Source organism: Trichoplusia ni, chromosome 4 (assembly GCF_003590095.1).
Source record: "Trichoplusia ni isolate ovarian cell line Hi5 chromosome 4, tn1, whole genome shotgun sequence".
Taxonomy (NCBI): domain Eukaryota; kingdom Metazoa; phylum Arthropoda; class Insecta; order Lepidoptera; family Noctuidae; genus Trichoplusia; species Trichoplusia ni.
The window spans coordinates 6,186,755-6,202,638 of record NC_039481.1 but is presented as its reverse complement, the minus strand read 5'-3'; the positions used below and the strand labels follow the sequence as shown (position 1 = coordinate 6,202,638).

Sequence of the window (15,884 nt, the reverse complement as noted above, 5' to 3'; positions counted from 1 at the left end):
AATCAACAACGTTTCCACAAATAACACTTTCAATCTCAGTGTGATCTGCAAATGGCTGACATCAGTCTAGGTGTCTTTGTGCATGTGACTTGCATGTCTGTGAAAACCCGCGACACAAGGATTGAAAGCCATAATGCGGTCGCCGTTTTATCAATAAAATAATCTATACATATAATAAAATTGTAGAAAAGTGAAAACTGTACATTGAATATTTAAAAAAAAGAATAATTGCAGGTTGGTCTACAAACGATTCCGATGCCGAAAGTATGATTTTTAGAATTTTTGTCTGTTTGTCTGTTTGTCTGTTTGTCTGTTTGTCTGTATGTATGTCCGGAAAGATCTCGGAAAGTACTGGATAGATTTGATTCAAATTTTCAGAGAATATCAACAAGAGGTCCGGTCAACATACTTTTTACTTATTATCTCGCTTTTTGATACAGGGGGTGAGCAGGAGCCTTTTATATCTATAAACAAATATCAAATTATCTCATAAACTACTGAATATATTTCGTTCAAATTTTGCATGAACCTTATCGTACACATGATACAACAAATATACAAAAACCATAACGCTACTATGGAAGGGGCATGAGCAGTCAAGTTTTAAATTTTTGGACTCATCCGTAACATCGCGTAATACAATTATGAGGTGTATTTTCAACCCATTGAGTAGTAGGCAGCACGGTCATCAGTTTACACAAAAAAACATCACGCTATTTATCTTAAGACTTTTGGCAGAGCAATAATAGGATTTTTCGAAAATAAATCATTTTCACAAAATTAGTCATTTTATTGCCTTTCAAGTCTGATATAGACCTACCGCGACAATTTCACAAGTAAATAAAAGAAACAACGTTATTTTTTTTTATGCAATTGTTACCGTAATCGGTACATTCTTGAAAGAAAGGAACTTTTTTTTCTTAAATTTGCAACATTACATAGACCAAAAGTATTTCGGATAAAAAAGCCCAGAAAACTTGCATAAAAACTGCATAATAGGTATGCAATGTGAAAGATCTATAAGACCAAAGCTATCAATGAATATACATTATGTATCTATTGATAGAATGTCTAATGTCTACTGATACCTGGGATTTTTCAATATTTTAACGATTTGATCGGTCTACATCCGCCATTATAGAGACCGCACACGTGGTCCTTCCAAAAATTCCTTCAATTTATTGTATTCTCTACTTATTTAAAATTTTGTTCTTTCGTAGCCTGGTAAAAACAGGGGAAGGAACGAGACTGAATAAGTCTCTGAGATCCCTAAGCCGACGAGGATTAGGAACATATTTTTGGAAATTTCCCCAATAAGGCTGATAATAGAGTGTAGCTATCAGCACTTACATCCGTCATACAATGTCTGGAAAATTCATTTTGGCTGTCGGTATCGACAGCGTAACCTCATAACCAACTTCATGTAGTCTTTATTTAAGTTCCATTTATGCAGTAGGGATGACGGCAGGTATTTTACTTCAATGATCGTCAGGTATGTTAACGAATAAAGTACGTATTTTTTCTTTGTAAATTGGTACAGTAAATAGAACTCATGCACATGAAGTCACTTTTATGTTCATATTTTGCTTTGTCGTAACATCACAAATTACACATATCCTATACTTTAGATTTTTGTCATTGTCAATTTAAAAAAAAGGGGTGACTGATATTTTTTTTATTATAACTCTATTTATTTATCAGCAATTTAAAGGCAAATCATGATCAAAACACCAGGGGGCCAAGATAACACGTTTACCAACTTTTTTATTTTGGAAATATTCCAAATGTTTGTGAGGAAGATCAGTTTTAATATTAAGAGGACAATCAAACATAACGTGTTTCAGGAAACCGTTTATATGGGTGCAATTTTGCAAAATCTTATATCTTATGACACTATGTAAAATCCATAGTTACCGAGCCCGACTCTCACTTCACCAGCTCCGTCCACAAAAATAATTTGACATCTTCTTTATATCGTCAGAAAACATCGTGTGTGAAAATAACAACTGTCTGGCTATCACTGTTCCTGAGAAACAGCCAGGTGACAGATAGACAAACGGACACCGGGGCCTCAGTAATATGGTTCTGGTTTACCTCTTTGGTTACAGTACAATAATAATTTCATGTTAAGTCATAATCACTGTCATAATCCGTCTAGCAATTTCAGGTGTAGGCCGTCCCAAGAACAGACGTGCTCGAAATCATAACCCACCCAATTACTAAATGGAAAATTTCGAAAGTAAAACATTTTTAGCAGAAAAGCTAAGACTGAGTTATACCTTCTGTTCCTACTTGCACCCCATTTTTAAACGGCACATAATTCACGTTTACATTAAAATAGTTCAATTCGTTCGGAAGCTATGATGTCACAGACAGACAGGCAGGCAGAAATGTCAAAGTTATAAACCCGTCTTTTTGGGATTAAATAAGAAAAAATCATTAAAACAGCTGTGAAATATTTGACACCAGGATAGTATCGTAAACGATAAAATGTGTTTGATTCAAACATTTGATAGTTTTTGGGCCGCTCAAGATTCATTATAATTTAGAAATATAAAAGCAAGCTTAAAATATAAAAAAAAGTGTTTCATTTTCAATATTGCATTACATTTTTGAGATGATCGTTATTATTAAACTTCATAGTTTTTCACATCTTGAGAATCACGCAGACAAAGTCGCGGGCAACAGCTAGTAACAATATGTGTTTGTTTTAGAAATGATGACGTGTCGGCTGGGCTCGCGGCGGCTGGGCGCTTCCCGTGGCTCGCTGCAGGCCGGCACCGCCTGCTCCGCCGCCAGCGAGCTGGACCTCTCCTCGCGCTCCAGACGCGCACACAAAGCGAGGTACGTCGTACTACTAAATAGTTTTTATTCTAGTCCTGTTACACTGCAGGACAAAGTTTTATGTGCCCTACTTCCATCTCTCTCGGTTAAGGGCTGTTGTAGCTGCACAGGACGCAAATATTGGAAGTGAGGGAAATACCTACTATTTTGTTCTAAGTTCCATTTTAGGAGGTAAAAAATTAGTTTATTTGTTTCATTTCAAAATATTTGTCTGCAACGTATTTTGTTTCGACAAATGAAAACTTAAATAGGCAACGTGCTTCCTACTAAATTTCAAGAAATAAAATCAAAACCTTAGAAACGAATGCTGGAATGACGCAAATAAGTAATGACTTATTTAGAAGTTTTTCCGCAGTTATTTCCCAAGGAAATTGTTTTATATTTTTAGCTCAACAATAACATTCGCGCTAAAGTCGAGAGTTATGTAAACTTCTATTATTACCCTACGGTGGTGAAACCTACTTTTTCTTTTCCTCCTTACAGCTGCGTTGTCAACTTAGAAGGCTTAAGTTTGAAGGGCTTGGTAAATAATTAAAATTTAATTAAGCTTTTTAAATAAATTGAATTTTTAAATAGGAGCTCTAAAATTGTGTAACAAAAATGGCACAAAAAACGATTTTTGGGTGGGATGTAGATAAATATAAAAGTAAATACCGCTGGACAGACAGGATGGGTTTTCTTATTTGACAAGTAAAATCTATTTGACAGTAGTCCCGTGTTTCTTCTGCCGTGCTTAAAAAGGGACGCAGATTCAACCCACCTACGAACAAAAAGCATACACAAAAAATATTTTAAAGTGAAATAAATTTGATTAAGTAATAATGCAATCGTATTAATTTACAAGTTACAATAATAAACATCAATCCTTAGTCCAGTCGTACAGAAAAAAAAACACATATCGTATTTTAATTTCAACACACATTTCACGCGAATCTAAATCATATCTGTTGGTTCGCACCAATAAACTGACTTCCAACAAAATCCGACAAGAGGTTAGATTTAACAAGCCACCCTGTTGTGAATCGATTCGTTTGATTTACTAACCTACAAGGGACCAAGCCCTCCTACCACTAAATCATTATTTTAAAAGTTATCGATTTGTAAGCTAATAAGGCAGACGAATTTTCCACTACGTAAACTGGAGTCACTTAACGCGTTGAGAAATTTAAAGGACAAACGAAATTGAGGCTCTCGTCTTTAATTAAGTAGGTATTTGCGCTGGCGATAATCATAAATTTTGTAGTATACGTTGCCTTCGGATGAATAGCATTAAAACAGCATTGAAAATGTAAATCAGTTGGAACACCTCTGACTTCATTTATTTTTAAACATTCTTTTGTATTGACTTTTTTAACGATACATGCTGAAATATTAAAAAAAACACCGAACGTGAAATAAAGTTTTTTATTTTTTTTAGATTAAAAAAAATGTTAATCAGCTCTCTGCTTTCAACAACAATTGTTTGTTTTAACGTAACCGCTTTTACGATTAAAATTAAAAACTTTTAAAAGCATGTACAGCATTTACACCTGCCCGTGTAATACATAAAAGTTTACACAATATTTCAGGCACATTATAGACAGGACAAAACTAATATTGTTCTCGCGTATTGTCAGCGGTACTTTTTGTCACCCATTGACACCCACACGCGTTATTACTTGATATCCCTTATACTGGATCTGTCAAACCGCGGCGAACGATAAAAGAGATCTATCGCGATCATAACACTTTTTTTTACAACCCTACTGTAAAAGGGTGTTCAAGATTTCTACTTGTTATTTTATGATGGCCAATGTATGGTCTGAGTGATAGTTGTTCATCACTGTTAATGGTATGCAAAATGTATGATATTTCATTTATTTATTTGTGTATCATAATCGATTAGATTAGATACACTTTATGTATAGGTACATTGTATAGAGTCTCAAAAGTGAGTCTACTAAGTTTTAAAATGTTCCACGTCTACTTAAGAGTTTGTTTAAAAATGTAGACTTCATCGCCCACGGAAAATCCTGAAATAACTATTCCATACAAAAATAGACCTAATCAATATTTTCCAGTGGTTGATAAATTTTCTTTTTAAATATTCCGCGGTTAACGTGCGCGCCTCCATTAAGGCGTCAGAGGAGTGGTTCGAGGGCCGGCTCTTGTTTGCCCAGGAACGAGGGCCCTTTTCTTGAGTGTCGCTTTAATCACAAGTGTTGACTCGATGAGCCTCCGTCCTATGTGTGAAAAGACCCACGTACATCTACTTTGAAAATAAACTCCCACAGCAAAGCCCGAGCGATGCTAGAAGCGGACAAATTTAGACCGCATAATACACATTTGTGTAGCAGCAAGCTATTTATTTCTATTTTATTTCGAGCCTGTTCTACTTACCGTTTTTCTCTTTTTAAGTATTATCCCGTTTATCCGTGAGCCCTTGATAAGCCCTCTTATAAAAATCAACCTTGTTAGGTAACTTACCTTCCTCCTAATAAAGATAAAAGGCTGCATGAAAAAGGTTAAACAAATTACGATATTATTAAAATAGGTCCGTGAAACGAAATCCCGTTTTGTTTGTTGAGGCTTTAGAAACGCAGTAAGCGAATCTAAACCTCGAGATATTATGTAGGTTCCGTTGCAATTCCAACGGGCAAGGTTGCCCGTTTTTATTCATTTCATATCTTACATTTTTATTCAGTTTACGAATGAAATTATTGTCTGTTTAATTTTGGTGAGGTTTATTTTCGTTTGACCGTTTAATATATAGGTATAAATTGATATCATCAAGGCTTTCATGACAAAAAAAATATAATAGTAAAAAACGCATTGTGAAAATAATTCTACTCGTCAATTCCGTGAAATCAATAAGCCAAATACTTCAATCCAACTGGAAATAAACAGAACTCTACACTGCATGTCGCAAAATAACAGGAAGGAGTTTTGAAATAAGAAAACGCTTTACAAATAAATCTCCTGGCAAAATAGCGATAAATAAAAATCAATACGCATTAATCTCCAAAGAGGAGGTAAGTAGGTAGCGGCAGCCCTGGGTAATATGAGCGAGCGCCTGTCGCCCGCCAATACGAGCGATCGCATTTTTGAACGGTTTATATCTCATTTTACGGTACGACAGTTCTAGCGCGCGGCTCTGCCCCCGCTCACAGAGGTCGTATTGGGAAAACCAATTTCTACCGGTAGCCGCTCGTGTGCCACTAAGTCGATTGGACTTCAAACGATTCTGCTTCCTTTTCTGAAAGTCTCATATCTGCATAACTTGATAGGTTAACACTGCCGGCTTTCTCTACGTGATTTATTGACTCATTTTTAAATGGGTGTTAACGGCTTAAAAGGATTTATGTATTTGCACCGTTCATCGCGATTATATCGATTATGTGGTCGGTGGTGGTTATCACACGGCACCCTTGCCGCGGTGCGGTACGCGGTTGACCGGTTTTTGGCGCGGCTTACCGACGCCCTCAGTTTAGCGGCTCAACTATTGCTGGCCAAGTGGCCACATTACATAAATATATATTCGTAGGTTGTATAAAAGGTCGGCTGTGCTTTTGAAGTGTTTTTATTGTACCCGGTTAACCATCAAGCAGGGTTAAGTGACCTATACTGGTACTGATCGTTTTTGGGGTGAACAGTTGAACTTATTTGATTAATATGTAAGTAGGTAACTCCCAGTAATGTTCTGTTTTTAGGGTTCCGTACCCAATAAGTAAAAACGAAACACTATCACGATACTCTGTCTCTTTGGCTCTCCTGTAGGTCCGTCTCCTTTTTTGTTTGAGTTTTGTGGTCTTAAAAACATCAATTATCATACAATAGGTACTACAAACAATTCAAGGTGAAATAAAGGTCGATACAGACATAAATTTGATTTGTGGCCATTTACTTGAAAAAATATATGTTTTTAAGCCTATTTCTACGAAAGCTTCGAGTTCCCAGTCTGAATCGCACCTTACGCATTTACGAACAATACACAAATCATTTTTAAATAACACGAATTTTAATTGAATACCCAAATTAATATATCGCCATAATGATGCTAAATACCGTGTCCGGACACTAGTTTTCATTAATTTATTGAATTAATGTTCAAAGTTGTCTTGTCTAGATTAAAACTGCTGGGTGCTAGCGGGGAGGCTCCGCTGCTGAGCGGCTGGCGCAGCACGCCGCACACGCCGCACGCGCCCGCCACGCCCGCGCCGCACCACTCCCACAACCACCTCGCACCACCACATTGCAACGGCACCGACAGGTACAGCCACCCATACATAAGTCCAACCAATCGCCCATGTTCCTCTCCCGGACACACACTTCTTCCCATTCAGGGATGGTTTAAGCATTGATCACTATGTTGGCTCACTCAAAGTTGTATAATTCAGATTCCAATATTTAGAATCCATGTTTTTTCTCATTTTTTTCTCTTCACCGTTTGTCAGTGCTGTTTAGAATAAGTAATTAAGAAGGTTTGCTTGAATCGAACCTGCAACTCAAACATTAAGGCCATCAATCGAAACACCACCACCACCACCCAAAACACATACGGTTTAAAAAAATAACTCTGACCGACGCGACTGAAGTTCGCTTGACTATAGTTTTATCAATGCCTAATATTAGCGTCACCCTAGGAAAAAAGAATCAATAAAAAGGTTCCCTGAAATCCAGACAGAATGTAAACTTTATCATTTTACATTTTCTATAACATGACGTCAAACCGTAGCTTCTCGCATATTCTACGATTCTCTATCGTTCAAATCGACGACTGCCGGCTGTGTATACTTTATGCCAATATCCAATAATACACTCAAGCCACATCCTTATTGGCTGAATAAAACAATATTGGTAGACAGGTGATTTCACTTTGACGTCGCGTTTTGTTATAAGATTTAATGTTACTCGTCGTTTGACAAACTATGCGGGGCGACATGATACGCGACCGGTGAAAGGATTTCGGAATTTGAATATAGTGTTTTGTTTCCTCATTCAATATGTTTTGTGTCGTTATTGGTATTATATTTTACTAACCAGTACTCAGCTGTGCTGATAGCTTTGTTGTTTATTCTAACTTTAAAATGAAAACTCTTTGATGATACTTTTTTGTTTCCATTTAACGAATCCGAATAAAGTTAAATTCTTATAAAGGTAGCTTTCTAAATTGTTTTAAATCTCAAGTTCTATTTATGTGATGTCTAAGTGACTTCCGTTCAGCTATCAATCTTATTCTAGGTAGATCTGTCGGTCTGCATTCATGCGGAAAGTTCCTAGTGCCTAATGTGACTGAGAGTTGTGAGCTGCGAGTACCATGTGCACTAGAATGAAATGCACAGTTGTTGTTATATCTACAGCAAGGATTTTAACTTAATTTATTTTTCTTTGCGTCCGTTTAAGGACATTTAATATCTTGTTATATTTTTAGGGTTCCGTGCCAAAGATCAAAAATTAACCTCTATTACTAGGTCCGTCTATCTCCTGAGCCGTGAAAGCTTGATTTTTGGGCACATACGCAGATACGGTTTTCAAAAACACAGATGACCTTTGAATTTGAGTTAATTAAAAAATCACCTGTGGTTTCTCAAATAATCTATCTGAGGGCACGGCAGTGCCCCTGCCAAGTCTCGAGCAAAACGGGCACGGCCGTACCATCTTTTCTCGAAGCGATTCGCGGCTGTTTCGCCCCCCCTGTATCTTCGACGTGGACAAAGCTAGGAGTTTAGCTTTTCGGGGAATAATAGTAGGCATTAGAACAAGCTTAAGTTCGAAATTACATGCCAATTGAATTAATGGTTTAGGAGTTACGGTCGATCAAAGTTACACCATTTTGTCACTCACTGACTCACTGACTCACTGACTCACTGACAGATCATCAAAAATCTAAGGTACTTCTAGCAGACTTAGAAACTTCAAATTTTGCACCAAGATAGGTCCTTAGCCACATATAAAGGAAAAATTATAAAAACATTAAAAAATAATATGCCATAGAAAACAATTTTATATTTGCGGTTTGGCAAGAACATTATGTATGGATTTTGACTGCATTGTTAACTTTGTTCGTTGTTTAAGTACCTATTCAATTGGATGAATACATACAAAGAATAGAAAAGAATAATATAAATGTAATACACAGACTATCATTAATACAAATTCATACATAAAATTCATAATTCATTAAATTAATAAAGCTAAAACTCCATTGTATTGCGATAAATAAGGTATGCGCGCTCGATAGATGGCGTTGTACGTGTCTGAATCGCGCTATGGTTTCGTTACAAAGCGCAGTCTAAGTAGTACTTCAGAATAATTCGATAATTTTCATTTGATAGCGCCACCTGTCTATGAAAAACCATTTCGAAACTAAAAAATATTGTAGTGATAATTGATATTCGGAGAACTTTACGTGTTATTTAGTTTAGTTTAGCTATAGTTTGTAAGTTAGTAGATATATATATGCATATATATATAAGTTTAAGCTTGTTTACATTAGAAGTAACGAAGTCTCAGAGAAGAAACAAAAGAGATAGAGATAGAGAATGGGTTCTAAGCAAAGCAGTAGCTGAAGTCCTAGAAATTATGACACCTAAAAAAAAAGAAAGAAATACACTTACAAAAAATAAATGAGATCCCACCAAAAACATTAAATGTAAAAAAATGCCAAGTCTCTCGATGCAGTCTTTCCATCGTAAAAAGTTTTGAGATCTCATAGAAGCCAAGTCCTATTCAAAATATTTTGTAGTTATAAATCAACATTTAGTAATTGTATCAATAGTTTTCTTTATATTATAATTATAGTGACTTGGCAATGAGCACAAATTAAAAGCTGCTTGATGCCTGGAATTATGTGCAAATGTTACCGACGAGACCAGTGATCAGATTATTTGTTATGTGTGAATCATGATGGTCACTACCGACTACATGCTCCAATACAATAATTAAGAATACCTTACGGGCCATCGCTTTATGAAAGTAAATGAATCGAGAGTACACTAAGACTGACTGCCGTTGCCGAAATTCGGTTGGGACGACACGGATAAACCAAAAGAAAATTAATTTTGTGATATTAATGTTTACGCATGCGGTGTGTGTAACTTTCAACTCCTACAAATATGCCGTTTTATTTGTTTCTTCTTGTGCTCATTGCCAAGTCACTATAATTATAATATAAAGAAAACTATTGATACAATTACTAAATGTTGATTTATAACTACAAAATATTTTGAATAGGACTTGGCTTCTATGAGATCTCAAAACTTTTTACGATGGAAAGACTGCATCGAGAGACTTGGCATTTTTTTACATTTAATGTTTTTGGTGGGATTTTTACTTTTCTTGCTGACATAAGTGTGTGACAAGGCACTTGAAATGTTGACTATGGCATTGGGTTATTCCACTTCAAAAATGAAAATCCGCGTCAGTCATTGTGGACGCAGATGCAGATGGTATGACCCATGCGAAATAATTGTGTTTAGGGATCCAACTTAGTAGGTATCAATACTATCAATGACATACTCGTATATGAAACCAAAAACATATAATATATGAAGAGTTACAACTCCCAATGACTTTACATCAGCCGGTAGCCACTTGTACGAAATGCAGGCTATAACCATAAATCTGGTGTTAACACCGATTTATCCAGAACGAAGTTATTTTCTCGTATTCACATGTGAGCGCGGCCTTGTCTTTGTTTATATCGCAACATTGTCGCTTTGAATTTCGTTCGGTAACTGTAGTTGGATCGAGTTACTTCATAATGACGCCTAAACTCAATACGGTACGTAATTCTGTGAGATTTAATCTTTTTTTGGTGTTTCAAAGCGTAGAGATCTTGAGGTGATGTGGGTTTATTTTAGACGATGAATTTCGATATCATTTAGCGATTGTATCCACCTTTATTGAGTTTCACTTGTTAGGTGATAACTAAAATATTTATCACTTACCTAATTTATCATTAACAAGCTTTTGTGAGCAATTTCCGTGTGGTTAAAATGAAAGTATGATGTTTTAGAGTGAAAGCACCTTCTTAACGTTTTGTAAGAGTTTTCGTTACTGCTATCCTATATATTTTTTAGCCTTTTTTGAAAATGGACCATAGTTCCAGAGGTTGGCGCGCAATAACTAACAAACAAATTATTTAGCTTCACAAAATTTGTATTCCGCTAGTTATTTAAAAGGCCAAAAAAACACGTAGAATGGCAAAATAGTTTTTATATTGCACAGTCCTTTGTAAAAATTAACAGTAGCTAGTTGTCTACTCCGAGCTACCCATATCACTGTTGTGACCAAAATTATTTGTACAGGAACAATTGAAACTACAAATGTATTTCACAATGTTGTTTCGTGCTTTCGAAATGCGCAATAGTTTAAAGTTTGCATATGCAGCGCAGCGCCGATGTGAATGAAAAAGGTCGCTTAATAAACAACAAACTATTTAATAAGCTGTGGTCGTGTTTGCGCGACAGCTAAGTTCACTAACAACTCAACATTGGTTGATGCTGTTTGCAAGTTTCGTGAGGTCACACTACCCAATTTATTTATGCATCTACAGCATTCTAGCCCCGTCCCAAATCAGCATTTAATTATTTTGAATAGAACATAGGTTCGTATCAATTATACTTAGACGAAAGCAAATTAATACTTAACTTCCTCGTAACGAGAGACTAATTAATTTGATTCGTCAGACGTTAATTTTAGTTAAAAGCTTTTATTAGCTTTGATTAACGGATCGATGTGACGAGTTTCGAATGGCTCGGAATAGTATTACGCTATATTGGGACAGGCAAACGTATTGCTGACGTAATTGATGGCTAGATAATAGACTTGGTGTGAAATGTCAATATCTAACCGTCGACAAGCAGGTTACATAAATCAACATATTACCAACAATAAACTATTGTAACTGTCTTAATGTATTCAAGTGGCAATAAATTTAATGTTCGAAAAATATATTCGACTAGGCCTTATCAAAGATTTGAGCGATTACTTTAGCGTCACTGTTTATTATTTTTTCTATACAAATGAGAAAAAGGGTGTTTGACAGACAAGTAGATTGGTCGGACGATTAGCAAAGTAATTCTGTAAAGGTGCTGTTTTTCCTTTCGAGATATCCTAAAAAGGTCACTACCATGCCACGAACTAATATTTACTGACTGCCAGTTGGAACATAGAGATATTTAATCAGTAAGGTTAATATTCACACTGCTTAAGTACGTAGAAGTGAATAATCTATATCTATACTAATCTATACTTCTATACTATACTTACTAATATATAAAGCTGAAGAGTTTGTTTGTTTGAACACGCTAATCTCAGGAACTACTGGTTCGAATTGAAAAATTCTTTAATTCTTTGTGTTTAATAAACCATTCTACATACCATCACGCTGCGACTAATAGGAGCGAAGATACAATGAAAAATGTGGAAAAAACAGGGAAATAATTCACACACATAAACTTACATCTTCTAACTAAACACGCGACACATAATTGAGATTGTGTCTGCCAAACAATCTGATTTAAGATGTTATTATCTTTGAAGCATTGAAGTCAAACATGCGTATGAAGAGGAAAATGCAGGTTACAAGTACTTATATGCAGATGGTATCCGGCTCGGTTATGGCGGAAAGCTTACGTGTATTATAATCGGGACCTAGCGCGGTCAGTGAATTGTGTGCCACTTAATCTGACCGGCTCGACTTAATGAAACTAGTATTATTGGGACTCGATCCTGTGGTTGGATGCCGTCAGTATCCGGAGGGTTAATTAGACCTACCGACAGATATCCTCGTGGGCAGCCCTCAGGTGGTTAAAGCGATATTCAATTATTCTCCAGTCGGAAGTACATAAATCCGTGGAGCTAACTCAGTCGATCGCAGTTAACTCCAGACAATCAGCTAATGTAAACACGGCTGCTTACATTTATCTTACACGGCTGCGCGGTCCGCGTGTTACCTGTGTACACAAGTACATGCTCGTAAGCCGAGATGCTAAGCATAGGGAAGTAAGCATGTCTTGAGTAAACGAGTCAGACGTTGATAGCTTGTGTATTGAATCTGTAATGCCTACACCCGCTCCCGGCCTTGTTTGGCCGGCGATTGATTGATGTAGCCTGTCGAGTTTGAACAAAGACTATTGTAATTAGCATGTACTGGTGCCTTATCTTGATTAGTACATGAACGTACATCGGATATTATGTGTTTTGTGAACTGAATTAATTAAACAACCCTTGTATATAATTTGTGTAATATCTACATATGTCACGTTTATGTTCCTGGGGTGCATGAATAAGTGGTTAGTTATATTAGTTGAAAAAAACATCCAACAAACATATTTTCTCCTCTTCCTCCATTTGTTAACCACTTCCTTTCATCGCAGCGAATAAACAAAAAGTTGTACGTTTCTTAACATATTCAGAGATAATACAATAAGCTCTAAGCGCACGGGTTAACGTTGAGTGCAACTCTTATTAGATTCGCAGAGAGCACATACATAATGTTATGGAGATTGCTTCAAAGGCGAACAGATTTAACGTTGTGTACGTTGTTAAGGCAATCTGAATAGTATTAAGTTAAAAGGGTCAAACGATTGAGATCGGTAATGAGATAGCTGAGGGTATTGTTGTCGGCAGTGGCAGCCGCGGCGGGCTCCGGCGGCGCTCGACGTACGCGAGCGGGCGGCTGCGCGCCGGCCCGCACTGGTCCTTCGTGTTCGACCCCGCCGGCCGGCTCTGCTACTACTGGTCCATGGTCGTCTCCCTCGCCTTCCTCTACAACCTCTGGGTCATCGTCTACAGGTTCGCCTTCCAGGAAATAAACGGTCAGTAACAAAACTCAAATTGATCAACATTAAAAGCTAAACTAAATATTGAAATGATTTGTTAGCCACCACTCATTTTCATTACCGGATGAACTTGAAGGACGGCGCTTAAGTGAATAAAAATCCAATTTGACTCCAGAGCTTATGCAAAGACGTCTCCATTTAGATAGCAACCAAGATTAGCGACGACGATCTGGGGCTGCACCGACTTAGCGCACTCCTCGCATAGTTTCCGCCAACTTGCCCCGCGGAGAATTAAATTACTTACCTAAATAGCTTTTCTGGGTAAAATGCCTCGCATCGAACAATATAATATTTGCAGAGGTAATGTTTTGATGTTTCGCCTTCTGATTGTTACAAGTTTCCGATTGTTTGATTACCGCTTTACGGCTACAATTAGTTTCAACATTCATCAAGTTTCCGCTTTGATATTGATCTTTTTGTCGCTAATCTAGAGCAAAAGTTAGGATCAAAGCTGATCCATCAATTAACCCGGATCTAATAGTAATTGAGTTTGTTTGATTGGTAGTATGATTAATGTTAGTTGTTTTGTTGCAGGCGAGACGCTGATAGTGTGGTTCTGCTTGGACTACTTTTCGGATTTCCTGTACCTGGCGGACATTCTGTTCCACTTCCGGACGGGCTACCTGGAGGACGGCGTGCTGCAGACAGACGCGGCCAAGCTGCGCGCACACTACATGAACTCCACCACCTTCTACATCGACTGCCTCTGTCTGCTGCCGCTGGACTTCCTCTACCTGTCCATCGGGTTCAACTCGATCCTGCGCTCGTTCCGCCTCGTCAAGATATACCGCTTCTGGGCGTTCATGGACCGAACCGAGCGGCACACGAACTATCCGAACTTGTTTAGATCGACCAGTTTAATTCATTATTTATTAGTGATATTCCATTGGAACGGGTGCTTGTACCATATAATATATAAAAACAATGGGTTTGGTAGTAAAAACTGGGTGTATCATGACACTGAAACTGCGGATGTGGTGAAACAATATTTGCAAAGTTATTATTGGTGTACGTTGGCGCTCACGACGATAGGTAAGTTTTCATTTGTTTCACTTTTCTCTCATTCCGTGTTTATTATGTATTGTGATGTATGTCTTGAGAATGTTTTGCCTCGGAAGAGTAATATGCCTTGCCAGTCTAATTTTACCCTCGTTGAACGCGCGAGCATCGCTGATATTACATTAGACTACATTTCGCGAGTTGCAAATTGAATACAAAGGTGCATATGGCACTGCACGAGATGTAAAAGTTATGAGTTTTAGTGAGTTACGTCGGGACCCGATGTTTTGTAACGCGAAACTTTGTTATATGATTTTGTTCAGTCTAGTAAAGTATGTATAAAATATGCGAGCACGCAAACATCATTGATGTCATTAACGTTTGATAATGAATTTGATATGACATTAAATAATGTAAATAATTAAACAAAGCATAACGTTAAACAAAGCATTCTCATCAAAGAATAATGAACCACTAAGTGGAACGACTGCAGCCATTATTATACAAAGACAATTATAATTAAAAAATAAAAACTTTCTTTTGCCAATTTATACCGCTGGTAACATAAAAGTCATTCTGGACGTGTATTTAATAAAAGTACACTGAAATAATAGTGTAAATTATTCACTTGAAGAGCTAAGAATTTACTGGGTTGTTACTTAAATTTCATTGGCATAGGGAATGAAAACGACTGAATTTTTCAACCGAACGCCTTCAAAATGGAGGCTTTCAATTCGGCGGGTATGTTTTTTTTAATCGAACACAGAACTTTTACTTCAATTTAAGACGTTCTTGAGTTCTGTGATTTTTATTTTATTCAGAAAGCATACCGACGGCAAATCTATTTCTCAACGAAACTCTTTTTGCCAGAAAAACTCAGAATACGGCTCCGTCCGAGAATACGCGCTGCGGAATTTAGTAAATAACTTTGTAATAAATAACTTACGAGAAATATTCCAAAAAATATTTGACGTTTTATTGAAAAAAGTTTCTTAAACGAGGCTATTTGTTTATTTTATTTCAGTTTTTTTGTTGCGGTTCGTGGGGCAGGTGGGGGCTTATAGTATCTGAATTAAAGCTAATTTGAAAACAGAAAAGGGAATTGGTTTTAAATGCAAACGATATATTTCTTCTTTTTGCAAATGAGGCTTCTTTTGGACTGAGAGTGTTGAAAACAAACAGTACAGCATTACCTGTTAAGAGCAAACATAACAG

At 36.9% G+C, this 15,884-nt stretch overlaps 1 protein-coding gene across 1 annotated transcript in view; it reads left to right on the top strand.

The window, feature by feature from the left end:
• The window catches only part of LOC113492705 (cyclic nucleotide-gated cation channel alpha-3), a 73,362-nt gene that overhangs the window by 33,963 nt on the left and 23,515 nt on the right, over positions 1–15,884 (top strand). The window contains exons 2-5 of the mRNA XM_026870308.1: positions 2,715–2,844; positions 6,950–7,093; positions 13,459–13,646; positions 14,205–14,702. Coding sequence (XP_026726109.1) covers positions 2,717–2,844; positions 6,950–7,093; positions 13,459–13,646; positions 14,205–14,702 — 958 coding nt within the window. The 5' untranslated portion in view covers positions 2,715–2,716. The remainder of the gene's footprint in view (positions 1–2,714; positions 2,845–6,949; positions 7,094–13,458; positions 13,647–14,204; positions 14,703–15,884) is intronic.